This window comes from Onychomys torridus, chromosome 10, assembly GCF_903995425.1.
Source record: "Onychomys torridus chromosome 10, mOncTor1.1, whole genome shotgun sequence".
NCBI classification, from domain to species: Eukaryota; Metazoa; Chordata; class Mammalia; order Rodentia; family Cricetidae; genus Onychomys; species Onychomys torridus.
Genome location: NC_050452.1, coordinates 56,168,557 through 56,196,448, shown reverse-complemented (window position 1 = coordinate 56,196,448; position 27,892 = coordinate 56,168,557). Strand labels below are relative to the sequence as shown.

Genomic DNA, 27,892 nt, shown 5'->3' with positions numbered 1-27,892 from the left:
CGTGTGACACTGAGAGAATGTAGGCCTTTGGTGGTCTATACAAAAGTTGTCCTTGCCTTGCGTCTTAGGAAATGTGAAACAAGGAGAAATCTCATGCATGGACATTTCATCTGGGACTCCTGATGTAAAAGACAAACCCTCAAAGGGCTGGAGAGATGTTTCAGTCTGTAAAGTGCTTACCTTAAAAGCATGAAGACCTAAGTCTGATCCCTAGGATTCGTGTAATAAAGCTGTGTGTGGTAGCATTCACTTATAAGCCCAGCACTGGGAGGGCAGAGACAAAATGTTGTCTGGGGATCACTGACTAGCCAGTCTAGCTTAAAGCATGAGCTCCTGGACAATGAGAGACCCCGTCTCAAAGAGGGTGAATGGCATTCCTCAGAATTGACACCTGAGGTTGTTCTCTTGACTCCATATGCATGTGCCCCTATGTACCTGTGCACACTCACACACACACACACTCACTCACTCACATACAAGACCTCAACACAAGCTGACTTCTGAGAACGGGGATTCGTTGGCTCATATAATAGCAATCAGGGGCAGATGTTGTTTTGGGATGCTTGGCTCAGATGCAACATCAATGTCTGGTTTCTCTCTTGTAGTATTGACCTCATTCTCAGTCCCTCCTCCATATCTCCAGCACCTCTTCCCCTCAAGTTCAAATCCAGTTTTCCAGTAGAGCTGAGATGGAGTATGATCGTCCTAACTTGGGTCACATGGCCAGGTGGATGCAGCTTCATTGGCTCAAGCCCGCAGTCAACCAATTCATGATGGAAGAACCTTGGTCAGCTTGGGGATGTGCTTAACTGTCCAAGATTGGAAGAAGCAGAGTGAAGACAGACGATTCACTTATCTATCCAGAGTGGGAGAGCAGCTGTTCTCCAGAGCCATTCAGAGACGATCATGGACTGCTAGGTTAACAAGTGTACACGACACTCAGTGATCTTCCATCCTGTGTTTAATTCATGTATCACAAGTTCCCTCTCTGCTGTGCAGTCTTGTCTCCTTACCCAACAAGTCCGGAGGGGGGCTGAGGATCAGCCACCTTCCTGCCCAGCCATCCATCTCCCTCCTTGTACTTCTGTTGCCCGTGGGACTGTGTCACTCATCGGCAACAGGCTGTATCCAGGATTAGTTATCTTTTCATGTATTTGTTCCTCAGTAGGATCCTGGAGAGCAGAGGTCATGTCTTATTCATCTTGTGTCCCCCTTAGCACTTTGCCTGGTGTTTCGGGGCACAGCAAGAGAGTCCATAAATCTGCTGACAGATTGAACGACTGATTTATATGCTGCGAGAGCCAGAGGTAGATGGAATCTTGATTCAACTACAAAACTACAGAGAAAAAGACCTGTGCTCACCACATCATTTCCAAGAGATTGCAGATCTTCTCAGGACTAAATAATGTTGCTGAGGTCAAGATAAATATCCTCTGGGCACCCCGGCTTCAGCTGCTGGTGTAATTTCTATTTCTGAGGGACTGAGTGAAGGCCCAGGGAATGTTGGTCTCAGCTGCCCAACCCCCTGAGGAGATCATATCTTCTGGGCTCTGTAAGTGGGGGCAGGTGCAGAGATGGAGGAAGGTGATCATGGGGTGAGGTAGCATTCATCAAAGGCTGTGCCCCAGGCAAAGAGTCGGAGCCCAAGGGAACCTGCCACAGACTCTATGCAGTTGTGGGTTTTAATAGTTTTTGTTTGCAACTCTCTGTTAGTTTTGGGAACCCCTGTGTCATTCCCTCACAACCCAGCACACAGAACAGGGAGAGAGGAGGGGATGAGAGATCCAAGTTAGGCCACTTTGGATGCTCAAACCCACTCCATGAAGGCTGCTGCATGGTTCAGAAGAGTCAGTGGCTTAGAGTTTGCAAATACCTCGAAAATCATTCCGGACCAGGCGATCTGTTCCTTCGTGGCTCATGCCCACAAACAGCTTTCAAAGAGGGAGGTCCAGAGACTCGCCCAAAGTCTCTCAGAGGCTACTAGCAGGCAGTCACCAAATATTAAATACTGAGGGGGAAGGCTGGGGAAGTGAGGTTGGTAACGGAGAGTAAACCAGGAGGGTGGTGGTTGGAGCAAATACTCAGGTCCAGAGCGAGTAAGAGGACAAAAAGAAACCACGGGAAAGGAGCGCGGCTAAAGGTGTGTCGTTTCTGCCGCTCGTGTCCCGCGCGGCAGCCTGAGGGCGAGAAAGGCGGGGCTTAGCTCGATGCCCCGCCCCCGCCCTCAGGTGCCCCGCCCCCGCTAGGTGTCTTTCCGCCCAGGCCCCGCCTCCGAGCCCAGAGACTCCGCCCCGCACTTAAGGCCCGGAAGCGAAAGCTGCTCCGCCTCTTCCGAGCCAGGTCGCGACCTTGAGGCCGGGATCGGGTTTCCGAGCGGGTCGGGCCTCCCGGGGCCCTGAAGCCCTCTCTCTCGCCATGGCTGTGGCCCGGAACCTTCGCACCGTGCTCATATTTGGCGGCTTCATCTCCATGGTCGGCGCCGCCTTCTACCCCATCTACTTCCGGCCCCTTATGAGGCTGGAGGAATACCGTGAGTGACCTCTGACCCCGCGCGGTGGCTAGCCCCAGCGTTACGCCCGCGCCCTTAAGCCCCTACCTACGCTAGCTGCTCTTAGAAGTGCGGAGAAAGGAGCTGGGCTTACCGGAGTGAGGCCAGTCGGGCCCCGGGCTCTCCCTGTGCAGCCCGGTGACCTCGGACAAATTGGCCCCACCTCTGACCGTCAGTGTTCAGGCTCTAAATACCTATCCACGCGATCAGGCACAGAACTGTGGAGCATCTTAGGAGTCACAGAGGTGTTGGTGTGTAGGAAAGCAGCCTGCACACAGCAGGTCGACACTAAACACTAGTTCACACACAGTTTATAGAAAGTTTAATGTGCCTCAGGCCGGGCAGATACTGGGTCGTTGAATTTGCACAGCCCCTCCCTTGAAGTAGATGTTACCCATTTTACAGATGGGCTCACACAGTAGTCAGGGAAATGTACCAACCCAGGCTTCTGTCTCCAGAGCCCCCTCCATCCACCCAGGCTTAGATGGTGATGCAGTGGGGTGCAGACGGGAGCTTCGATCATCCTGAGCTGAAAGGTGTTTTTATTGCGCTTCATTTCCATCCCCTAAGATGCCTCGGAATGGAAATATTTCAAAGCTAAACTGTTAACCTGGGTTTTTGAGTTTTTCCTCAAATCGTTTATCAGATTCTGCTGGTTTCCTTCATTTTAAGCTGGTTGCTCACATGACAATGGCAGATGTCCGGGGAGTCATTTTCCTCCTTAATCATTCAGGTCCTATCATTCTAAAAGCCAAACTCTCCTTCCTGGAGACCTATACCTCAGCAAGGATTAGCACTTTGATACATCTGAAACCATCTGTCAGAGAGGAGAGATGAGGCATTAGAGGCTCATTTTGTTCTCCAGGAAACCTGAGTCATCTTGAAGATGGAAGAGGGCCAGCCCAGCCCCCGGGGAATATTAGCCGAGGCTGAAGCTTGGCGATTTCAAGTGCCATGTAAATGCTCTGCCCATCTCCAATGCTGTAGCATTCGGTTTCTTTCTGGAGGCAGAGCATTTTAACACACACACACACACACACACACACACACACTCACACACTCACACACACACACACTCACACACTCACACACACACACACACACACACACACACACTCACACACACACACACACACTCACACACACACACACACACACTCACACACACACACACCCTGGCAGCTTCTTTTCATCAGCCCAGACTGTGATGGTCTCTGCTTCCTGCCCTCAAGCCCTCCTGCATGCGCCATGTATGGAGGGAATATGGGCTTGTCTAAGGTCCTGCAGAATCTTCTCCATCCTTCTCCCTCACTGGATCCTTGCCCCAGGCTATTTTATTACAGCTTCTAGAGTTGGACTTGAGACAGAAGGTCTGCTGTGGGTTCCCTTGGGAAAATCCTCTTTCTGAAGACACGAGTGTGGTTCTTAGCTAGTATGCTTTGCCCTCTGAAGATGGGTTTGCTTGTCACAGCTAAGGGAGAGAAGAGATGAGTAGGCAATTAGTATCTACTTAGATAGGATTCAGGATAAATCTGAGATGTTCCACAGTTCTGTGACTGATAGTGTGGATAGGTATTTAGAGCCTGAACACTGAAGGTCAGAGGTGGGGCCATTTTCCACAATGCACAGAAGTCACCCATAAGGAAGCATCAAAATGTGAGGGTTGCCCTGGTTAAGAAGCCTTGCTCTCAGCCAGCCAGTGAAGAGGAATCATGCCCTATATTCCTACCTGTCTTCTAGGAATAATCCCCAGTCTTTGGTTGTCCAGCTTGCTTTAGGCAGGCAGGTGAGGCTCTGGGGTGAACTTCTTGCAAGAATAACTATGATATCTGTGTTTTTAGATTTAAGGCTTTCTACACCTGCTCACCTTTTAGCTTATTTTGATTAATTTAGCCAGCTCTAACTGAAAGGCATAACTAAATCTTTCAAAAAGTCAGTAACTCTAAATAGCTAATTTTTTACCGGAAGCTCGTGGTTTTTTGTTTGTTTGTTTGGCTCTCTTCCAAGCACTTCAACTGTTAAGCCATTTAGTGCTCATAATATCCCTTTGTGGTATCTGTTAGTTGAATAACCTATAGGCAAGGTATTTCCTCCCTCTGAATCTTGCTTGTTCCCTTGGCTGTGATGGTGGTGTTTACCTGGCTGAATTTACAGACTTGGGGTGAATTCAGTGACGTATTACTTGTAGACATTCCTAGTATATGCTCATATTAGGAATTGTACAAGAAACACTTTAAAAAAAAAAGATTTATGTATTTATTATGTATACAGTGTTCTGCCTACATGTATGCTTGCAGGCCAGAAGAGGGCACCAGATCTCATTACAGATGGTTGTGAGCCACCATGTGGTTGCTGGGAATTGAATTCAGGACCTCTGGAAGAGCAACCAGTGCTCTTAACTGCTGAGCCATCTCTCCAGCCCAAGAAACACTTTTAAAAGGAGGGCTTTGGTGAGGAAGGAGGTGGAGGTGTTGAGATGGAGGTGAGCAGGTGTGTGCCTGGGGCTGGCTGGCCCGGCGGTAAACATGTCCAGCTGGTTCCGTGTGTGCTTAGGACAGGAACTGGGAGCCTGCTGTGTGGGTGAGCTTCTGAGCACCTCAGTGCATTCAGTTTTTAGTATTTAGAGTATTTAGCCACTTTCTTTTTATGCTCAAAATGCGAGTTTTAGTTGTCACTTGGTGCAGTTTAGATTCGGGACATGTGTGGGGTGGCCCCAACACCCCGTTGCCTGCCACTCTTCTCACCCTGTCCTGTCCATGTGCATCTTGCATATTGATGGAACAGCCCAACCTGTTCCCTGCCCCTCTGGTCCCTAATACCACTGTTTATCTCGTCACCAACGCTTTGTCTTTCCATCTGTCCCTCCTGCCTTTCTTGTGGGCATTACTGTCTTCTTTTTTTTTAACACCTTTAAAGAAAATGTATTAGTGTGTGTTATTGAGGGGTGCACACACCATAGCTTATGTGTGGCGGTCAGAGAGCAACTCTGTAGAGTCATTTCTTACCTGCCTTTCCATGGTTGAGGGATTGAATTGAGGTCAGCGGGCTTGCTTGGCAAGCGCTTTACTGGCTGAGCACCCTGCTGGCTCCAGTTGAGTTCTTTCTGACGTACACCTGACTCTGCTGCTTTGGTGAGAATTTGTATTGGGGACTGTGTTTTGGTTTATTAGGAAATATGGAGCCCTCCGGGTCTTTGGCACGGATCCTGCCATTTGCCCTTCAAGTGCAATTATCTGGCTTGCTTAATTAAAACCCTGCAGTTACCCCACCGCTATCCTCCCAGACCAGCCAGCGGAGGCTATTGATGAGTTTTAACAAGGTGACCACACTCACTGTATGCCAGCTTCAGTGCCACTACAGGGAGGAGAGACCTGAAGGGTCAGAGGCAGAAAGATGGGTACTGACAAGCAGTATCTTTTTCTCCCCACTCAAGAAATGGTACCCAACCTGTATCAGAACACCTCTGGGACTGAAGGACTAGTGCACAGGGGCTGTGACTGATGAGCCCTGCCTTACTGTTCTGTTGCTGTGAAGAGACACCATGATCCCAGCAACTCTTATAAAAGCATTTAATTGGGGCTGGCTTACAGTTTCAGAGGTCTAGTCCATTTTCATCATGGTGGGAAGCATGGCAGCACACGGGCGGACGTGGTGCTGGAGAAGTAGCTAAGAGTTCTACATCTGGATCTGCAGGCAGCAGGAAGAGACCAGGAGCCATTGGGTCTGGCTTGGGCTTTTGAAAATCTCAAAGCCCTCCCATAGTGACACATTCCCTCCAAAAAGGCCACACGTACGAATCCTTTCCCTGGTGACCAGCCATTCAAATACAGGAGGCTATTCAAACCAGCACAGGCTCCAAGGGTGAGGGAGGGTGGCTCCTATCTCCCTGACTACAGCAACCAGGAAGGTGGTTGTGGTGATGGTGGCAACCAATTGGAAGGCACCAGTTTGAGGGATGAGGATGAAAAGGTTCCATTTTGGAAAGCTGGAGGGCTGGGCACCCATGTGCCTCTGGAGTTGCCCAGAGGCAGAACAATACCCAGTCTGGAATGGGGTGAGGGCACCAGCAGCATGCACTGGGGCCAGTCAGCGCACTAGGTTGGGATTCTGGCGAGTGCTCCAAGCTGGGAAGATGTAGTGCCCAGAACAACAGCATGTGAAGGGCTGAGAAGTGGGCAGCAGAGGAAAAAAGGCCCACAAAGGAGCCTCAGGAGGAGTGGGCATAGAGAGGCTTAAAGAGTACCTATAGCATCATGAAGGCAGCTCTCTATGGAAGGGGTGCCCTCCAGGTTAGGTGCTTGGAAATAGAGATAAGTGAAAGTGTCCATTATATATGTCTTATAAAGGAGCTGATAAAAATAAACTGTTGGTCGATGCTTTCAGTGGTTTGAACGTGAGCAAGAAGGTTGCAGCGGGTCTGAGAGTAAGTAAACAGTCTGTCAGATGGGCAGTGAAAGATGTTGTCTGTTGCTAGGAGCATGGCAACCCTTGAAGCCGGCAGAGGGTCTAGGGAGAATGAGGTTTTGCTTTCAGTTTGGACTAGGAGGCATGGGAACACCAGGAGAGTCCAGACAGGCACAGATTGAGAGGGAGGGGACATGGGCCCTGAGATCAGGTAGACACAGCCTTAGGCAGAGTTGAGGCACCTCTTCCCACAGCTCTAGAGAAAGGGCAGGTGTGGATGCAGGAACATGTGGCTTGGAGCGGCAAGTTGTAGGACAAACCCTCTGTAAGTGAAGCATTCTCAAGTGTTGTCTACCGACTGCCTGGGGTCCTTTGGCTTTGCCTGCCTCTCAGCTGCTTCTGATAGGGGCTGGCAAGATGGTTCATTTGCTGCCATGCCTGAAGACCTGAGTTTGATTCCTGGATGCTCCATGGTAGAAGGGAAGAACCAGCTCTCCAGTTGTCCTCCACATGTGTATTTATGGAGCCTAACATCGTAACCCCCGGGTGGGTGAGGAAGGGGAACACGGGAGAGGATCTTCAGCCAGGTCACAAAGTAAGCACACATCCTGCTTGCGTAGTCAAGGCAGGAGTGTTTGCACCAATCATAGCAGCCCTGTCCACTAACAAAGAACGCTGCTCCCATCAATTGTGCACGTGTCTTTTTTTCCCCAGTCACAGAAACCCCTCTTCTAGGCCGGCAGAATGATGGCAGGTTCATCTAGATTTCAGTAAGTGTTGCAATGCTAGCGAGTCCAGCATAAGCTGTTTGAACCAGTCATGTCTTCTTCAAGGTAACCGTGGAGTGTTCAGAAGTGCCCGTGCTGACGTGAGTGCAGCTGCCTGGCTGCTTGGCTCCTAGGACAGCCAGGACCTCAGGGTCCAGCAGCTGTCAGTTAGGGAAGCGTCCCAGCTTGTTCACAGGGAGAATACATATCAGATGGAATGCTTATGAGGAGGACTTTGTAACAGGCTTTCTTTGGGCTGCCAACCAGCTCCCAAATCGTGATACAGAGACTTATTAGTTATGAAAGCTCAGCCTTAGCTTAGGCTCTTTTAATTTCAGTGAACCTGTTTCTCTTCATCTACATTTTGCCTCGGGGTTTTTTACCCTTTTTCCTTCTGTCTGTCCTACTCTGTGTCTAGCAGGCTAGCAGCAGTGTGGCTTGTCCCGGGTGTCTCTTTCTCTTTCTCCCTTCTTCTCTCCTCATCTCTTTTCTGGAGCCTAGGTTTCTCCTCCTACTTATTCTCTCTGTCCTCCAGCCCCGCCTGTCCTTCTAATGCCTAGCTATTGGCCATTCAGGTGCCTCTGGCAGGCAAGGTAAACCGGCAACCCAGCTTTACATTAAACAAATGCAGCATAAACAAATGAAACACATCTTTGCCTAGTTAAACAAATACAACTTAAATAATGCAAGACACCTTTACATAGTTAAAGTAATACTCCACAACAACTTTGTATTAGCATCGTGATTTCAGCAGCCCAAGGAGAGGTGGTTCTCCTCCTCTGTCGAAAGCGGACAGTCCCTCCTTGAATGCTCTTCCCTGGGCGGCTGTGGCCGTCTCTCCACCTGAGCTCTTGATTTACTTTGCTCCTGCCTCCCAGCTGCTTCTCAATTCCTCCTCGCTTCCGACTGCCCCGTGTACATTTGTTATTGCTTAAGCTCTGTTTGTTCCAGGGAGTGGGCCACAGTTTTTCAACAGGGCCCAAGGTGTCAGGTCCCTCAGCCAGTCTGGATGTGGGGAGTGTAGGGCTGGTCAGGTTCCCCGCCTGCTCCGGTAGGATAAGCCCTCGGGCAACAGGAATGAGGAGGAAGACAGCTTTGTCACACAGATCGAAGGAGAGCCCTGTGATCACCAAGTAGCAGGCCCCTGTGACAAGTGTCTTAGTTCGCTTCCTTTTGACAGTGTGATCTGTAGCTCTCTCACTGGCTCATCAAGACTTGAGTAACTGTTCAATGGAGTGAGTACAAGGTCAATCCATAGCTCAAGTCCTGCTGTGACTGCTGGGAGGTGGAGTTAGCCTTGGGGCCCGATGATCTGAAACCGGGGTGTGGGCACAGTTCTGCCGTGCTGTTGGGGGAGCCCAAGGATTGCTGTCTCTTTCATCCTGTTACCAGTTTGTTTGTCCAAGGTCTCAGGGGATCCGAACTTGAAGCCAGATGGGTCTTTACATCCTACAACTAGTCCAGTTCTGAGGCTGGCTCTTTAAAACAGCGTGTATTTCGGGCATTGAAGTCAAATGGTGACATGGGATAGAATAAGAGCAGTCTTCTAATCTTGATCTCTCCCAGTTCTAATTAGATGTACAGAGTACAAAACCTTAGGGTTTTCCCAGAAGGCCCAGGGTTCATTTATCCTGACATCTGGGTGCCTCGTCCAGAGTCACTCTGCGTGTTAACTGCTGGATAGACATTAGCCCCCAACTCTCTGACCTTGCCCACTTAATGCCCTCTCAGGATGCCTGTAAGGGAGTGGAGTTGCAGGGCAGTGGGGTGAATGGTTACATGGGTGAGCTGGGAAAAGACGATTCCCCTGCTTCTTGCCTGTGTTCTGCTGTCCCTTGCTGTCCCCCAGTTGACACTGTGTTGTGTATCTGGTAGAGAAAGATTACAAGAAATCACTTGATTTTCCCTATTACACGCCAGGTGCTTAGAATATGCTTTTCACCCCATTTACCATATAATTGAGCAGAAGGCAGAGACAGGCTGAAGTCCTGTTTGCTAACTAGTGTTTCAAAGCCGTCTATTCAGCCTGCTTTTGATGAGTGTGCAGACATGTTTGCAGTGCCGGAGAGCAGTGATTGAAGTGGCCTCTAGATCCTTCCGCTAGCTGGCTCAGGTGAGCTGCAGCTGTGACGTGGCTTCTGTGACACCAGCGGTTCCCCTCAGCTGCCCATTCTCAATTGGTACATTTGGTCTCAGCTAGCTGCTTCACACCTGCTGTGACAGCTGTGTGTTCCCCTCAGTCTGCGTTTCAGTCACCGTTCTGACCCCGAGTCCTCTTGGATTTATGACCATTTGGTCCCCGCGACCACTGCTTCCCAAATGGGGCTTGTGTCCTGTGGCCTCAGGTCCCCAGCTGCGCCAGAGCGCAGTGGGTTCTGGGCTCCCCTGGAGGCGGATGGCAGAGCCTAGGCAGCGGCAGCAGCAGCAAATGGGACCGCCAAGGAAGTGCTGAAGTCTGTCCAGCTGTTTTGAACAGGTAGACGCTTGAAGTGGCCAGCCTGGGGCAGGCTGTGTGTTACTGGACTTTCTTAGCTGGCTGTTTTATTAAGAAAAAAGCTCGAGGGATAGAAAAGATCTGAGGATAGAACCGTAACTCCTGTGTCTGTCACCTGGATTTGCTGGTGGTTAACAGTTGCCACGTTTGCTCTCCTTCCTTACAGAGGATACGTACACACCCAGATTGCTGTCATTACCATTATTCTGTTGAGCCATTTGCGAGTGGGTTGAAGACATTATGAGCTCTTATTCCTAAGTACTTGAGCCTGTTTTTGCAAAGACAAGGAGGACATTCTTTTACTTAATCACAGTATATGTGATTATATTTCAGGAATCCAGGAAATGTAATATGATGCAGCACAGCTGTCTAGTACAGAGACTGTATCCAAATGTTGCCGTTTGTCCCAATTACTCCAGGTTGTGAGTTGCCTTTTCTTCTACTGGAGGTTGTGGGAAGAGATGGAGAGGTAGATGAGATCCTGTTCCTTTCCAGCTCTTCTCTGCTCTGTTGCCTGCTGCCCCTTTATCAGAGCACCCTCAGAAAAGCACGTGGGGTCTGCTGAGGGAGCCTGCTCTCAGGTGTTAACTACAGCACCAAATTCAGCAGATGAACCTCCCACTGCAAGCCTTGGCTCATTCTCAGACTTAGCTGGGCAGATTCTTTTACTGCCATACAAAGTCGGCCCACCTGCATGCAGGACCAGCTTTAATAATACACCATCGCCCTGTGACTGCAGAGAACTATCCTCAATTTAACTATAAATCAGACCTCGGCCTTAGCACCAGGGGGCAGAGTTGGACTTGCGGGGATACTGGAGAGGGGAATTTTCTAACTCCAGGCCCCGGTTGGGTTTTAGGCATTTTACATGGAAACTTGCTCACAACTGAAGTCAGTCATTAGCTTATTTGTTCCCATAGCTAAAGCCTCCTTCTACCTCTGCTGCTCTCCTGGGGGTCATAGATATTTGCTGTTCTTCCAGTGACAATGAACTAGAAAGCTGTCAACTTCATCAAGAGACTGGTTTCAGTTTTTCCATTAGCAGATTCTGCATTCTCAAATAAAGTGCCTTTGTGTCGTCTCCTGGATTTCCATAAGGCTGCCTTGACCTCAGTGTTTCTAAGACATCAATGGATCAGAGAAGCGGGCGGATTTAGATAGGGGCTAATACTCGGTTATCACTTTGTAGGAACTGGTTGAGCTTGCCGGTTCAGGCCAAGTTACCGAGGTGGTTGCACCAGATTATGATGAGGTTTCAGCCTGTTTAAACAAATCTCCAGCCTCTCTCCAACCTCATTAGCGATGAGCAGGAAAGCAGCGAGACAGGGATTCCTCTCTCACTTGGTTCTCCACTGCATGCCAAGAGGTTGGAGCACAATTAGGCATTCTGTCCCTGCCACCAAGTAGCAGCTTCCTCCCAGTGATGCCTGGCAGCCTGCCAGCATCCTGGGCCCTAGAGTGGTACCTGCTTCTTAGAAAACAAGTGTGGTTCCTCAGGATGACTGGGTTTCTTTTGTCTGTGAGTCTAGAACGCTTCACGACAATTATTGCTCAAGCTCACGATAGCAGAGACACACTTAGGTCTGGAAAATCCTTACCTGTTCTTGTTCCCAGTGAGACTCATGCTGTTTTGTTGGCTGATGCTAAGCACATGTTTGAGACACCCATCTTTGAGACTTCCCCATTGACAGCCTTCTAGGGCTCAGGTCTGAGAATTAGATGTCTTCCACAGTGAGAACACCTTTGCTGTAAGGGGTGCCACTGTTCCCTTGAGTTGGAGGAGGTCTGTTGGCATCTGCAGGCCCATAGCATCTGTGTGCCATTTACCTGCTAGTCTGAGAGAGGCCACTGGGGATAGGTGGCCCGTTGTTCCTTGTCTTCTCCCTCCCTTCTTGGAATTAGATCTCAAGATTCCCACAGTCCCCAGTGCCCTATGAAGTTAGTATCGATAAGACTATCAGGCAAATCATTTAGGATTGACTTTCTGTTGAGACTCCAGAGAAGCAGGTTCAGTGAGTATCAGAGTTGGCGGACCCCTGTTTTTTGTATCTGCAGCAGGGCCTAGGAGGGTAGACAGTTAGATGGCCTAATAGCAAATCAGAGCTGAGAGCGGCACTAAAGAAACAGTGGATCTGTTCAAACAAAGGTCTGATTACAGCATTTAATCACTGCTGCTCAGGAGTCAACATCCTTTGGCTCCAAGTCTTTCCTCTAAAAAGCTACCATTTGTCAAGATACTTAAAATAATAATCCTTGGTCGTCATAGGCCTCAGGTTGCTTTCAAACCACTTAGAAAGATGTGTCAGGGAGCTTGAAGCCCACACTCATAAAATGCTTGGTTTCTCTTGGCCTTTGCCTGCTGGACATCTCCAAAGTGCCAGGCTTAGCTGCTGCAGCTACAGCAAGTCACTAATTGGCACAGCACCTGCAATCAATTAGGGAAGCTTCAATTATCCAAACCAAAGCCACCCACCCAAAGATTAATTTTCTGCTCTATTTCCCATCAAAAACATAGCATATTTAGCTTGGAGTCCAGTCCTTCAGTGGAGTGTTTTTAGACACCATTTTCTTGATAATTGTGCCTATCCCTTCTTCGCAGCAGCCCTCTGCTGTAATGTCACACCCACCAGCTCTCCAGAACTGTTCTTTCTCTCGGGTGTGTCCCTTCCACAATGCTGAGACCACAGGAAGAAATGTGGCTCTTTTTACATCATAGGACCTAGCTTTCGCGACCTAGCTTTAAGATACGGCCTCCCCGAATGGAATCACACTCATAAATATGCCTTGTAATTGGCCCGTGTAAATGGAAAACAAAATTGTCCACACCTCTTTTCTAAAGAGTAATTAATTGTCCTCTTACGTTTCTCAGAGAAGGAGCAGGCCATAAATCGAGCTGGTATCGTCCAGGAAGAGGTGCAGCCACCAGGTAAACCTAAAACATTCCAAACCATCCCATCTGGGGCATGTGCAGTGAGTGCTTGCTTTGTGTGGAGATGGGCTTTTTCTCTGGGAACCTGAGTTTACTGCTTATTTTATGATAGCTCCTGTCCTGTCAGGGCTCTCCGAGACCATGCTAATATTTCAGTGTCTAGTACTTTTCACAAGGTTGCTGGGCCCCACTTTGCCCTTGGTAAGTGGGCATAGAGCGTAATTAAATATGCAGAGATCACCTGCTTTGCAGCCTCCCTCCCGTGCCGGACCTCTGTAAACACCACCCTCATGGGGAGGTAGTGTTGCCGGGTGAGCGGTGTCACTGAGATGCAGGATTCAGTTCCTACAGAAGTCCCAACGCTCCCTTCAGGGCTGAACAGGATGTTCCTTTCAAATGATCCAAGTTGGCTGAGAATGAGAGGTTTTCTAGCCTTTTAACCCAACTCCTGCCATCTGTGGGTCCTAGGCCAGATCCATCTTTTCCTAGTAGGGAGTAGTTCCTAAGCCATTAAAAAACCCCTCACAGCTGCCGTGGCTGCCAGGCACCTCATCACAGGGTTCCAGTGGCCGCCCGCCCCCATTTCAGTGTCTCCGCCGCGTAGAAATTGCATGGCTCAGTTCCCACATCATCTTGTTTGTTTGGGATCAAGGGGTGTGCTCAGACACCCAGCAGTGAATCCTGATAGGGTTTTGTGTTTCTTTCCACAGGGTTGAAAGTGTGGTCCGATCCTTTTGGCAGGAAATGAGGCTGTCTGTGAGTCTGATGAGGAAAGTGGACATCTTCATCCTGTGCACTCTGCAGTGAAGACAGTCGATGGCTGGCTGTGGCAGCATGGCTGGAGAGGGAACGCTCATGCTGCCAGCCAGAACCCTTGTGATAGAGACTGTGTGCAAAGACAGTGCTTCCTTAAGTCCCTGGAGAACCTGAACAGAGGACACCATTAAAGTGCCTTGTGGCTCCGGTGACTTAGCAGGAGCAGAGCCAGCCTGCAGGGCTGTTTGTGGAAGACTTCCCATGCAGTCTTTATTACTTCCAAGCTGTGAAGTGAACACAGGCAACCTGTGGGCTCAAGGGCCACGGCTGCCTTGCCACCTTCTGAATACGCGGCTTCAGTGCAAACGGCCATGCCAAGCTGCCTGACGGGGCTCTTGAGAATGTCCCAGTTGATAAAGCCGTTCGAGGACAGGATCCTTGGTGTTGTTTAAGAATACACTGCTCAGATTAACTATCTCATTGAAAGTCTCTGTGTTGGGAAGTTAATAGACAATAAACAAGTCACACACAGTAGAATCATGGGTGAGCCTGCCTCCAGTGAGGCTGTGGGTATTAAAATAGTCTCTTAGTTTGCTGCTGTGTGCTGTTCTTGTAGTGTGTGTGTGTGTGTGTGTGTGTGTGTGTTTGGGAGAGTTGTTTTAGTTTTTTGAGACAGGGTCTGACAGACCAGTCAAGCCTTCGACTCCCAGAGATCCACCTGTCATTGCCTGGTAGAATTTTTTTGTAAACTGAATTCTGATATCAAAAAGTAGTACTGCTGTCTAAATTCTATTTGAGTAGATGTCTAAGTTAGCATTTTATTGCTGTGAGGAGACACTGTGACCACCACCGCTCTTATAAAGGAAAACATTTAACTGGGGATGGCTTAGGGTTTTAGAGGATTAGTCCATTATCGTCACGGCAAGAAGCATGGTGGTATGTAGGCAGACATGATGCTGGAGAAGGAGCTGAGAATTCTGGATCTGGATCTCCAAGCATCAGGAGACTGAGCTACACTGGGCATAGCTTGAGCATATAAGATCTCAAAGCATACCTCCAAAGTGACATACTTCCTCCAACAAGGCCACACCTCCTAACAGTGCCACTCCCTCTGGGCAAACTTTCAAACACGTGAGTCTATGGGGGCCATTCCTATTCAAACCACCAGAATGTCTATGCAGTGTCATTTACTTGTATACAAGGTAAACAACACACCTTTTGAGACATCTGTTCTGTTAGTCATGGTTCTGCAGAGGAACAAACCTGGTAGAATGAATATACATGAATATATATATGTATGAATATATATATGTGTGTGTGTGTGTGTGTGTGTGTGTGTGAATGAACATACATATAAAGGGAATTTATTAGTGTGGTTTATAGGCCGTGGTCCAGCTAATCCAATGATGACTGTCTACCAACACAAAGTCCAAGAATCCAGGAGTTCTTCAGTCCATGAGGCTGGATGTCTGAGCTATTTTCAGTAGCCACCAGAAGTAGACTTCCCAAAGAAGTAGGCTCCAATGCCAGTGAAGGAAGGGACTTGCCAGTGAGATCGAGGGCAAGCAGGCAAAGAGCACAAACTTCCTTCAGTGTCCTTTCTGTAGGTTGCCACCAAAAGGTGTGGGCCAGACTAAAGGCAGATCTTCCTACCTCAGAAGGTCCAGATTAAAGGCGAGTCTCAAATTTGGAATGACTTAATTAAGAAAAAATCCCTCCCAGGTGTACTCAGCCTTTTGGGTTTTAGTTAGTTCCAGATGTAGTCAAGAATAGCCAGCACGACTGTTAATGGAGTGTCAGTTTTCCACCGGCTTCGTCTCCAGAAGCCACAGCAGGAACAGTAAGAACCAGTTTCCTATTGAATTTTTCTTTTCTCCCTCCTTACTTTCATGTTTTCTTTCCTTCTGTGTCTGTCTTCTTCCTTCCCCTCCTCCACCTCCCTCCTCCTCTGATTCCCTTTTGTTTCCCCCGTGCCCTGCCTGCCTAGCCTCCTGGTAGGTGACTTGGTACTGAAAAGCCAATCTGTTTCTTAGCAGAAAGCCTGTGTGTTTCTGTAGCCTCTGTTTATATGAGGTGCTTGGTGACATAATTTCTTAATTGTGAACTTGGCATTTCCTTAACACGCCGCTGGCCCAATTATGTAATGACTGGCAAACAGAAATAAGATTGATAGTTCTAAAACCAAAGTCATCATTTTGGGGAGACATTGCCCAACATCTAATTGACTTGCAGTTAACAACCCAGTGGAGGAAGCAGACTAATTAGGGGTGCGTTTGCCTACTGTTTTCCTTGGAGGGGGCACCAAGGAGTTATGTAATTTAAAGTCAAATTGTGCAGATGCTTAATTGAGCCTTCTTATGACTGAGGCAAGTGCATGTGTCTGGGAGGACATCTGGGCTAAAGGCCTGAGTTGGAAAAGGACTGTGGGAACAGACCCAGTGTGTCTCCTGAATCGGATCTTTGTCAGGGGCTCGTGTCTTCCTGCCCTCGGTCTACCTTTTTGCAGTGATAGAGAGCTTTCTATCCTCAGTCACCTTGATGTTTACAGAAGGAGCATTCCATGTCTCAGACACATGACTGCAGAGTACTGCCTACGCCTGCCCAGTGAGTGGTAAGAAGTCCTCAGGAGGATAGACTGAGGGCCTCACTATCCAGTTCTAGTGTGCACCCTTTCCCCAAGGACAGTAACAGAAGCACTTCGCTTACAGGAGGCAGCGTAGTCAGGTGATATTGCTATAATTTACGAGGCAATTCCACATAGTTTATCTGGTAATTAAAAGAGGTTTACTTCAGGGGTAACTTACAACCAAAAAGGGGTCGATTACAGGATCCGGGAGGAGAGATGAGGTACAGTCCAATGTAGTTCTCTGGGGAACTCTGACTTGGTCTGCAAATCCAGCTTCTAGGACCATGAGGAGCTAAGAGAGCCAACATGTATCTTTCCATCTCGGGTCTTAAGGGGTCCCTCTTGGCCACACCCCAGGGTCAGGTCATAGACAGGTGTAGAAATTACTCGCTGCCACACTGGGGGCAGTGTTTCAAGGTCAAAGCTGGAACAGCTACCCACTACAAGGTGCATTTAGGGAACAGGATGTATATTGGATTCTAATTTGGTGATTCCTGGGGAGGGTAATCATTTCCCAAGTGCTTTGAACAGTGAGTGACACTTCCTCCTGTCGCCTTTCTGGGACTAACGACTTCCCCTTTAGGGGAAAATCAGATCATTGATTCTTAAACCTTTTGAGCTCTTTTAAAATATACCTTTTCAGGACTAGGGAGATGGCTCTGGAAAAGAACATTAAACTGCTGTCCTGAGAACAGAGTTTGAATTCCCAGCACCCATGGAGGAAGCTGAGCATGGCTGTGCATGCCTCTGTTACCCCAGTATGGGTGGGGGTGAAGACAGGCAGATCCCAAGAGCTTGCCAGCCAGCCCAGCTGAAATGGGTCAGTGAAAGACTGTCTCAAGGCAGTGGGGGACAGTGGAGGAGGTACCCAAGATCCTTCTGGCCTGTGCATATGCACACTTGAGAATAGTAAATTACACACACTCATCACATTTTCCAAAACTCCAAATTGTGTTCTGTGAGTTAATACACCTATCGAAATGCAGTGTACTACAATCTTAAAGCAATAATAATAATAATAATAATAATAATAATAATAAAGAATTACATTATTTAAAAAGCATCAATTCCTTTATTACGTGGGTTAATAGAATGTTGCCTGAAATTTTTTTATTGCTTGAGGCAAAGCAATTTCTGAGGCTGGGGAAACAGTTTAATGGGTAAGACCACTTGTTATGCAAACACGAGGACCTGAGTTCAAATCCCCAGCACCCATGTAAAAAGTTGGGCGTGGCCATATGCACCTGTCACCCCAGCACTGAGGGAAAGCGACAGGCAGACGCTGGGATTTGCGAACTGCCAGTCAAGCTCCAAGTTCAGTGGGAGAGACTGTCTTGGGAATAAGGTGGCACGGAGGGAGCAGGACACTGTACTATAGCTCCCATCCGTACCTGTGTGCACCCACACATACCCCGTCTGCACACACCACATACCACAAATAAGTCCTTGTAGATGTCCACACCAACAGAAGACTTCCACATCCTCATCTCTTTCTGCGCTGGATCTGTTGCACTATCTGTCCACACTCCTGAGGGTTATGGGAGGAGAAAGGTCCCCAGGAAGGTTTTGAGTTCCTCCTCCTTAGTCAGACATTTGAAGATTCTGTAGCTGAATCTCATCCATTGCCTCAGCTGGTTAGTTGTCCTGAATGTGTTTTGCTGTGTGTAGTGTTGGAGGAGGTCATAATAGGAGAGGAGAGACTGACAGTATATTCAGTTACTCGAATAAAGAAAGCTCCATTCGGTCTGGAGTGCTGGCTCAGTGGTTAAGAGCACTGGCTGCTCTTCCAGAGGTCCTGAATTCAGTTCTCAGCAACCACATGGTGGCTCACAACCATCCGTTAATGAAATCCGGTGCCCTCTTCTGGTATGCAGACATACAGGCAGGCAAGACAATGCAATGCCCTCTGTGGATGGACTTGGATCTACATTTTTAAACCCACAGCCAGAAATAGCTGCTCAACAGTTGCTGCTTTCATCCTGTGAACATTGAAGTGAGTAACATGATGATTCCCTGTGGCCGATGGGAAGCTCAAATACATTGTGACTCTGCTCTAAGAATTGCCTATGAGTGTTGGAGAGAGGACTCTGAGGTTAAGAGCACAGGCCGCTCCTCCAGAGGAGTGTGATAGCCAGCAGCCAGATGCACACTCACAACCCTCTCCTCATGCACGTAAACAAAACTTTACAAGTGGCTGTGACCTCGTGGATGCATTTGGCCACTGTGTTCACCTCATCCTGTTTTCCTCACTCCTCTTATTTTCTTTCTTGCTTTCTCATTTTTGTTTTCTGTCTTATACGGTTTGTTAGATCCTTCATTTAAACTGAGGTGTGACATAAATCATATGTATTCAACTGAAAACCCATCTATAGTTAATAGAGGCGATGAAGTAAAATTATAAAGATTAAAATAATACAGAACAGGAAAAGTACCTTTTAGAAAGTCTGTTCTTTGTTACAGGGATGGAAACAGCCTGGAGAAGTACCTGTATTCCAACGTGTGACAAATGACAGAGCTGTGGTGTGGATAGAGCTCTGCACAGCAAGGGGGCTTGGTTTGGATACAGATGGGTGGTATATAGGCATCACTACATGACAGGCTTTACCTGGCTGATGCACCACTGAGTTCTCCCACCTGTTGGCATATGGGCACACACAATAGGCACTCCATCAATACTGGTGGATGGGGTGGTCGGTTCAAAGACTTTATGAACAAATGGAGGGAGTGCTGGTTAAGGACGTGGGGTGCCCACCCTTAAATGTCAGGCTGATTTTTTTTTTTTTTTTTTTTTTTTGATTTAGGAGGAGGTGTGAAGAAACTTAAACCGGAAGTTTCCCTGAAGACTTCTAAACAAAGCCAGACTGTCCTTGCTAGAGCAGCCCTAAGCATGGTGGTTAGCAGTGCAGGTAGGCTGTTTCCTGCCCAGAATGAGTAACAGACACAGGGCGGGCAGTGTGTGTGTGTGTGTGTGTGTGTGTGTGTGTGTGTGTGTGTGTGTACGTGCGTGCAGCACTTCGAATCACTTGAATGTGATGAAGAAGACACTGGTTTGCATCTTGTATCATTTGTGTCTTTGTGTTTCTACATATTTTACAAAGGTCCCCAGGAAATTGGGAGTTAGAAATGGGAACAGAGTTAGGGCTGTGGTTCAATTGTTCAACTGTGGTTTGCTTGGCATGCTTGAAACCCTGGGTTCAGTTCTCAGTACCACACAAGGCCAGATGTGATACCCCACATCTGCAGTTCCAGCACTCGCAGTTAGAGGCAGGAGGATCAGAAGTTCAAGATTATTTTCTGTTCTATAACAAGCTTGAGGCTAGAGTCATGGGGTTATGGAATGGACAGAGAGAAGGCAAGAAAGAGATGAAGAGGAAAGGAGGGAGGGAGGAGGAAAGAAACGAAAAAGAAAAGGCTGTCCATCACTATGGGTCCAGTCCCAGGAGTCCCAGCAAGGTGGTGTGCATGGGAGGGCCTCTCCCGGGGGCTGCTGTGGTTAGAACCATTCCCAGAAGCACTGCTGAAAATCCCTGTTCTCCACCCAAGCACTCACTGGCTCCTAGGCAGAGCCCACAACCGCTTAGAGCAGAGGTAAGCCTGTCGGGGTGCTGGGTGCGCAATCATGTACTGGTGGAGCAGCGGAAGGAACCCTGGTGCATCCTCCTCTGGTTGGTCCCTGAGACTGGAGCCTCTGAATCAGGGACCTTGGCCACCCTTCCCCACCTCCCTGATGATGGGTGGCAGCAGGACTCATCTAAGGGCTTTCCTGGGAGCTATACAGAGACACCTACTTGGCATTTTTCATCCAGAGACCTCTGGAGCCACATGCGACCTCTGTAAGAGCTGAAAACTCACACTGATTGCCTGAAATTTTTCACATTGAGGTTTTTCTGTTGCTTCTGGGGCTTTCATAAATTGATAAGTACATTTAAAAAATAAAACTATAAGATGCTCACTGGATACTAAAAAAAAAGAAAAATCTGGAAATAGTAGAACCATGTAAGTGTGATGGCCCTATGAGAGAATTACTTTAAATTATGTTTAAATTTTACTAATAGTTTCCTAATGTTTTAGTATGTATTATTTATAATTTGCACATATGCCTTCTTATATATGTTGATGTATGTGTACCTGTGTTGTACAACATTAAGGATCTCAAAAATATGACCAGTCACAAATTAATTGCTCACTGGCATATCTACTTATTAAATATTCATTGTTTTCCTAAAAAGCAACAAAGCAATAGAATAACAAAGCAATAAAAATAATTATACTCAGAGGCCTCAAAGAGGAGGAGCGTTGGCTAAAGCTAGCCTCTTACAGATGTTTTCAGCTGTCTTCCCCACCTTCTGTCCTTTCCTTCCTGGTAACATCTGTTCTATCCTCATCCCCTTTCCTCTTGGGTCTCTGCTGTGGATGGAGATGACTTTAGCCCATGCTGCAGGGGTAGACATGTGGTCCAGGTTGGCCATTCAGAAGACCAGGCAAACTTCCAGGATGGGATTCAGGATGAGTATGTGCTGCTCTTACCAGCCTATTGCTTTGTGTAGTCAAACAAACAGGAGGGTCTCTTGTTCATTGAGTTTGGAGCTATTGGCAGCCATGTTGACATGCTGAAGCAAAGACAAAGAGAGGCTAACATCACCGTTAACCAAACAGAAGCCACATCCTGAGGGTATGGCTCAGCCTCCTGGACTCACCTTGGGTCTGAAGCAAATCAGGCTATAGGTGAATAAAATTAAATTTTAAAACCCCTTTTTGTACCAATTTAGACTGGATTTTTATCACTTTCCCATACCCTTGGGGTTGTATGTAGGCCCTGAGCATGGTTGGCAAGTACTCGACCCCTGAGATATACCCTCTGGGCTCCTATTCCTGGTATACTTTGAATACTGAGACAGGAGCTTGCTAAATTGCCTGATCTGGATTTGAACTTGCTCTGTAGCCCAGACAGGTCTTGGACAAACAACCTTCCCACCTTAACCTCCCCAGTGGCCTAGACCACAGGCTTGTATGAAGAGACCGGGTAGTTTTTTGCCACTGTATTAGTAACACAGTGGTCTGGACATGGCATCTCCATTTTGTATTTTACTTTAAGCCTTGTCCTGTAATATATTTCTGTCACTCCCCCTTCTAAAGGGTGTTAAATACCACTTACCCTTCTGATGGCTTGGGGGGCATACTGGGTGAGTTCCTTGCCTGGTCCTTCTCTAGAGGGCCATTGTTGCTAGTGACATCTTTGGCTTTTCTGGTTTTGTTTGTTTTGTGTGTGTATCTGTGTGTGTGTGTGTGTGTGTGTGTGTGTGTGTGTGTTCTAATCTCCACCCTGCCTTCTAACCTAAAGAGCAGGCTCTTGCTCTCTCCCTCACTTGAAGCCTCTGGTTCACAGTGAGACTTCGGGGAGAGAGCATTTGGCCCACTAAATGGAATCAAATGCCCTCCTGTGAGCTGAGAGGCTCTGGGTGGATAAACCACATCAGCCTCTTTCCTTTCGGCCGCCCCAAGGTTTTTTCTGCTTTGTATTCACTTTTTCTAATTCTTCATTTCTCTGGCTAGACAGGGGTCCTGGAGTTTCTATTGTTTGGAATCCTTTTACTATAACAAGATGTTCACACTGGAGGACCGTGGAGGTGGGGGGTGGGCTAGCGCTGAAATGCTTTATAATTTAGCAAAACTATTCCTTTTTTCCAAAGAAGGGACGGTAACCCACGGCGGGATTCTGAGCCTCTGGCTGGCCCATGCCTCACCCCTTCTTTTCTACAACCCCTCCCCTGTTCTACAGCCTCGTCCAGTCCACGGTATCTTGCAAAGGTGTGGGGTGTGTTTGTGTTCCAAGGAGCCATTCATTTATGGCAGATGCAGAGATGATCTGGACAAACCTGGGCCTCCTGCTTCTCAGCTCCTGCTAAGTGTGCACACACCAAGGCCATTAGCCTCGTAAGCACAGGCTGGAGGATTGGGCAAACAGGCCTGAGGGCACACAGCATGCAACCTTGCTGGCTTGTGGGAACACCCAATGGGGCTGAGCTCACGTGAACACGATTGTGTTTAGAGGAGGAGAAAATGACCCCGTATCTGCTTCAGCTATTACTAGGAAAATGGCAGCTCTGGACATTCAGCTTGTGAAGAAAGCACAAGGTGATTTCTAAAGCGACTGTTTATTTTATTTGTACCCTTTTCCTCTTGCTTGGTGTGGAGTCACTCAACAGACAGGATACCTCATCACTAACCATTCTTCAGTGTCTGGAGCCAAGACAGCAGCACCCAGCTGTGGACAGACCTGCCTTTTGAAAGTTAGGTCTAGGAAGAAGTCAGACAGGGGAAGAGAGAACCCCAGAGGGTCCCTCGCATTCTCTGGTGATGGACCATGTGCCCTCTGGGTCCTCTCTGGCTCTCAAACCCTTGCCCAACACAATGCTTCCAGAAGCTGTGTGAGAAATTGTAGTGAGTGTCAGAGGCTGGGTACAGACTGTCCCCAGGGCCCCAGGCTCCTGGCTGTGCTGCCATCCAAGGGGCAGGAAAATAAATGAGAACAGCTACTTTCCGAGTGTCCAGAATATCTAACACCATCTCAGACAGAGCTGATGAGTCTTGCCCCTCAGAGGCCTGGGTTGAAGTCCTCACTCACTCCAAGCACTTCCGAATTCAAATGTCTGGAGGTGATTAAGATAAAGCAGGTTCTTAGGGTAGGTCCTAATTCAGTAGGATTGTGCTCTAACAAGAGACAGTGGGACACACACAGGGGAGACTGGATGAGGACACAGGGGAAATAGGACATTTGCATGACAAGGGGAGAGAGAGGCTGCAGAAGATGCCAGCATCTCAGTCCTGGATTCCTGGCCTCTGAACTCGGAGCGAACAGATTCATGTTGCTTAAATAAATCCCAGTTGTCCTGGTCTCATTATAGAACCCCAAGGCCACAGTAACTGCACAGTGAATGTGTGCAGAAAATGAAGTCAGAACCCAGGGCCTCATGCCTGCTTCTGTGAAAGGATCCAGGTACACCCACAAGACGGCGAAGAGGAGCTCTGGGGACGGGACCCACTAGCTTCCCAGCACCCGGGTAAAAAGCTGGGTGTGGTGACATGATCTTATAATCCCAGTGTTGGGGATGCAGAGACCAGAAGAGCTCCTAGACACTGGCCAGCCTGCCCAGCCTGTGGGTGAGTTCCAGACCAGTGAGCCATCCTATTTCAAACATAAGGCGTGCAGTATTCTTTAGGAATGACACTGAGGTTGCCTTCTGGCCTCTGCACACATGTGTATATGTGGGAGGCCAGCTCCCACCTTTTAAAGGGTTCCTATGAAGAGGAGAGAGAAATAAGAAACTTTTAGATAGAAAGATAGCAGAGAGGAGACGGACAGAAACACAGGATAGCTTCAGGAGGACCTGGATCAAAACCCAACAGCCCCTTCTGTCTCTTCAAAAGGGCTTTTTATAACAATGCCAAGGGGTGGGGCAAAAGACCTCCCCTTTGCTAGATCAAAGCACACCGTACAGCCAAGTGTAGACCCTTCCAAACATCTGGTAACCATGTCCGTGGTCCAGTCATTCCCTTATGCAGCCCTGCTGGGTAACGCAAGCTCAGATCTCACTAGGAAACCTCTGTGGGTCTCCACATGCACATACATGTATGCACACCCCCACCTACATATGCACCTGCACACATGAATATGCAGATATGCTGACGTGTGGGGGAGGGGCTGTGAGCTTCCCAAGCTGGTCAGATCACAGGATCCTTTTCTACATTTTTATGGAGGACAGATTTTAAAGAGATGTGCCCATGACTGCAATTTAGAGAACCGGTAGGAGTTGCTTCTCGGGGTAACCACAGGTAGATAGAACATTGGAGAAACCCTGGAGGGCATGGATGGTCTTTGAGGGACCACAGCAGAGTCGGGTAGGTGAGCAGTAGGCAAAGGTGGGCTGAGGTGAATGAGCCTGCAGAGGACACTTAGCCTCAAGTAAAGACCACTCTCTATAGGACAAAATCTTGGGAGAGGACCTCAAGCCTTAGGTGAGATCACACCCAACCTTGAAATCAGTCTGTAGAGACCTGGAGCAGAGAATCCAGTGGAGCCATACCCAGACTACTGTCCCTGGGAGCTGAGACAGACGACTGGGGTTATGTTCAGCTACTGAACTTGCAGAAATCTCTCTTGGGGCATGTAGTTGATGCTCTTTGCTCAACCTCTTCACCGTCTTACAGAGTGATCACCTTAGGGTACAAGATAAATCATGTACCTCTATGCTTCAGACACCAGTGTCTCCTGACATGCTGGTGTTAACTGCCCAAGGCCCAGACATCCTCCGGGCTCTGACCTTGAGCGCCACTCAGAACATGGCCTAGCCCTCTGGCACAGTTGCCTCCTCACTACTCTAGGGATGCACCAACTGTTCTCATATTTCCACATCAAGGAGTCTGTTCTCTCCTTTAGAATCATGTCCTGCTAGATTTTCCGGAAGCTCCCCACTGCCTCCTTCAACTCTTTTCTCAGAGGCCTGAAGTCACCACATCAAAATGGAACTCTTGACCCTGTGACTGCTGTTGTTGGCACCTTTGTTCCCATCTAGCAACTCATAGTCTGCACGCGCATTGTTGATGTCCATGACACTCGTCACTGTGTGCTTCATGTGTCTTTCCCTACAAGTGAGAGGACCACTGTCTGTTCATTGAACCCCCCCCCCCCCCCCCCCCCGCCAGAACCCAGAGCAATGGCTAGCAGTCCAGAAACGGAGCTGAAGCGGTGGATATCTGAGATGAAGTTTCTCTAAGAGATGACCCACCCACATCCCCTTTGTCCTGCCATTTGTCTATGGACAGTTCCCAAGAAGTAGACGCGTTCCCGGCTCTTGAATGCACTCTCACGGAGCAGTCTTGGGGAGCTAATCCAGGAGTAGCACGCACCCAAGTGAGATGGAAGTGGGTGGAGAAACACCCCAGCCTTGCTTGGGCCCAGCAGCGATCCACTCACTGGCACCCCAGAACTGGCGGTCTTTTTGTCCCTGTCTCACTTCCTCTTCCCTTTGTCCCCTCCCAAGAACTATGCATCAGATTCCTTGTCTCCGGGTCTTGCTTCCACCTAAAGGAACCGGTTCCCTTGCTTGAAGATGAATGTTAAGTCACATTCCTAAATTTGAGCTTTGGGGTCAATTTGTAGATAAAATCTCAAAGGGTTTACTTCCTTAGGAATTCTAGAACCTGGCCTGAAACTTGGCGTACTGGGTGAAGACTCTTGCCTCCAAACCTAGTGACCCGGGTTCAGTCTCCAGACCCCCCTGGTAACAGGAAAGGACAGGCTCCACAAAGGTGTCTTCTGACTGTATGTGAGCATGCGCGGCATGTACACATACAATACACCTCGCCCCAGGTCCCGCGGACAGTTGAGACTTGTACCTGGTTACTCCCTGTACATGGTAAGCTACTGTTCATCAGTTTAGGAAGAGGAGATGCAGGGAGGTTGTACACACATGTACATGCTGAATGTAATTAAAAAAATTATTTTAGAAGGAATTTTAGAACCAGAAAGAGGACAGAACTGGTAGGCAAGTCTTGGGGCGGTTAGGGATTCCCACTACTCTAACTGAATACATGCTGAGCATCTTTAGCTCCCAGTTTGAGGGACTACACATCTATTATGGCAGCGCCAGCTCGCGTCTGTGGTGGAAGCAAGCACGCTGCTTGCTCACATTTAGGCAGAGCAAGAAACAGACATCATTCAGGAAATAGGGTTGGTCTGTAAACCTGTCCCCAAAGCCCCACCCCTACTCACCACCCCTCTATGAGCGCTCCACTTCCCAGAGACTTCTCCCCAAACAGCACCATGGACTGTTCAAACACATGAACGGAGGTGGGGAGGAGAGAGGGGGGCATCTCACATTCAGACCACGGTGGGCACAGTGTGCCTTGGATATAGTAACGGACACCTGAGGATACTCTCAGTATTCTGAACCTCTGAGCGAAATCATCCCTTTTACCTCTGACAAAACCATCCAAACTAAATGTTGGCACTCTCAGGGGCTGGAGGCATCTCGGCTTCTTACGGTGTATTGCTCTGATCCAAAGCTATCATAGCTTCAGATGTGTGACTAAAGTTTACAAAGAAGAGAAACAACTTATGAATTCATCAGGTGTGTTGCTCTTTGAAAGGCTTTAGCGGCAAGCACATTTGGGAGCCAGTGGCTCCTTCTGACTCTCTCATTCTTCACAGGAGGCATCTAAGTTGGGGATAGACCAACAGACTTTGAGGAGGTCACTCTGCTAGGGAGAAAGGCCAGGGCTGGAGCTTGGGCCTGTAGACTTCCATTTCCAGACACTGCTCACTCCATACTAGAAGAAAATGGCGTATTTGGGCACTAAGGGTTTTTTTCACCTAGAGAATATTTTGATAAAGCTTCAATTTTTTTTCCCTAAAAAGTACAGTGAATGAATTTTTCCTATTAGGAAATAAATTAGCTGCAGTGAAAAATATGCTGAGTATTTTCAGGACTGAATAAGCCTCTCTGTGGGAAACAGCTGCATGGTGTGTGAAGAGTCATGCTCAGGACACATTCACTCCCCCTGGAAACAGTGTGCTATAATTACACTCCTAGCATGGGCCCTGGCATGTGGAAGGCTCTTGGTGCCCAAGCCTTCCATGGGGGACAAGCCATGCTACCACACTCTTATCTCCTCCTCCTAAACCAAGGAGTGGTAATTTACTCTCTACCAGGAGAATCCAGTCACTCCATTAGCCCAGCCTCAGTTTCTACGTCTGTAGCTAAGAACTGCTTACTGGCTTTCTGAAGTTCTTTTCCCTTTCTCATTCCAAGTCTGTGGCCTAGATGTTCCCACATGGCCCTACCCACTCTCACAATCTCAGATTCTACCCAGTTCAGAATTGATCTGTTTCTGGGATTGATTCTTTTTCCTTAACCCAGGTGACAGTAAAATGACACCATCCTCTCTGCTGGGCCAACTTCAAGCAGCGGCCTGGAGATGAGCACAGAAATGTCAAACAGACCAATAGAAGTGAACGGCCACAGCAGGGGCAGTCCCCTGGGTGGCCACCCTGGTCTGAGCCACAGCAGGGAGAAAGGGAAGGGATAGGCCTTGCTCGACAATCAGGGAGGGGTATGCGCAAGAGAATGATAGAACCTGGGCTCCCTCAAAGCCTTGTTGTAGCTTCCTTGTTAAAGAAGGGAGAGACTGCTTCAGGACGTTCTGACCTTTATCTTCTCAGTGCCTTTATTACCACTCTGAAGAAGAAGAAACATTCTAAGGAAAGAAACCAGGAATGTAAGCTATGGAAAGAATATTAGGTTAAATCGAGATGTGTGTGTGTGTGTGTGTGTGTGTGTGTGTGTGTGTGTGTGCGCGCGCGCGCGCG

The 27,892-nt window shown here is 48.3% G+C and overlaps 1 protein-coding gene across 3 annotated transcripts in view; it reads left to right on the top strand.

Moving 5' to 3' along the window:
- Nucleotides 1–2,288: 2,288 nt before the first annotated feature.
- The window catches only part of Smim20 (small integral membrane protein 20), a 47,801-nt gene continuing 22,197 nt past the window's right edge, over nt 2,289–27,892 (top strand). For 2 of the 3 annotated variants that reach the window (XM_036201336.1, XM_036201337.1), the window contains exons 1-2: nt 2,289–2,530; nt 19,326–19,430. In XM_036201336.1, the coding sequence (XP_036057229.1) occupies nt 2,416–2,530; nt 19,326–19,430 (220 nt within the window). In that variant the 5' untranslated portion in view covers nt 2,289–2,415. Of the gene's footprint in view, nt 2,531–13,082; nt 13,140–13,852; nt 14,493–19,325; nt 19,431–27,892 lie in introns of those variants that run through there. The other variant, XM_036201338.1, reaches the window with a different exon arrangement.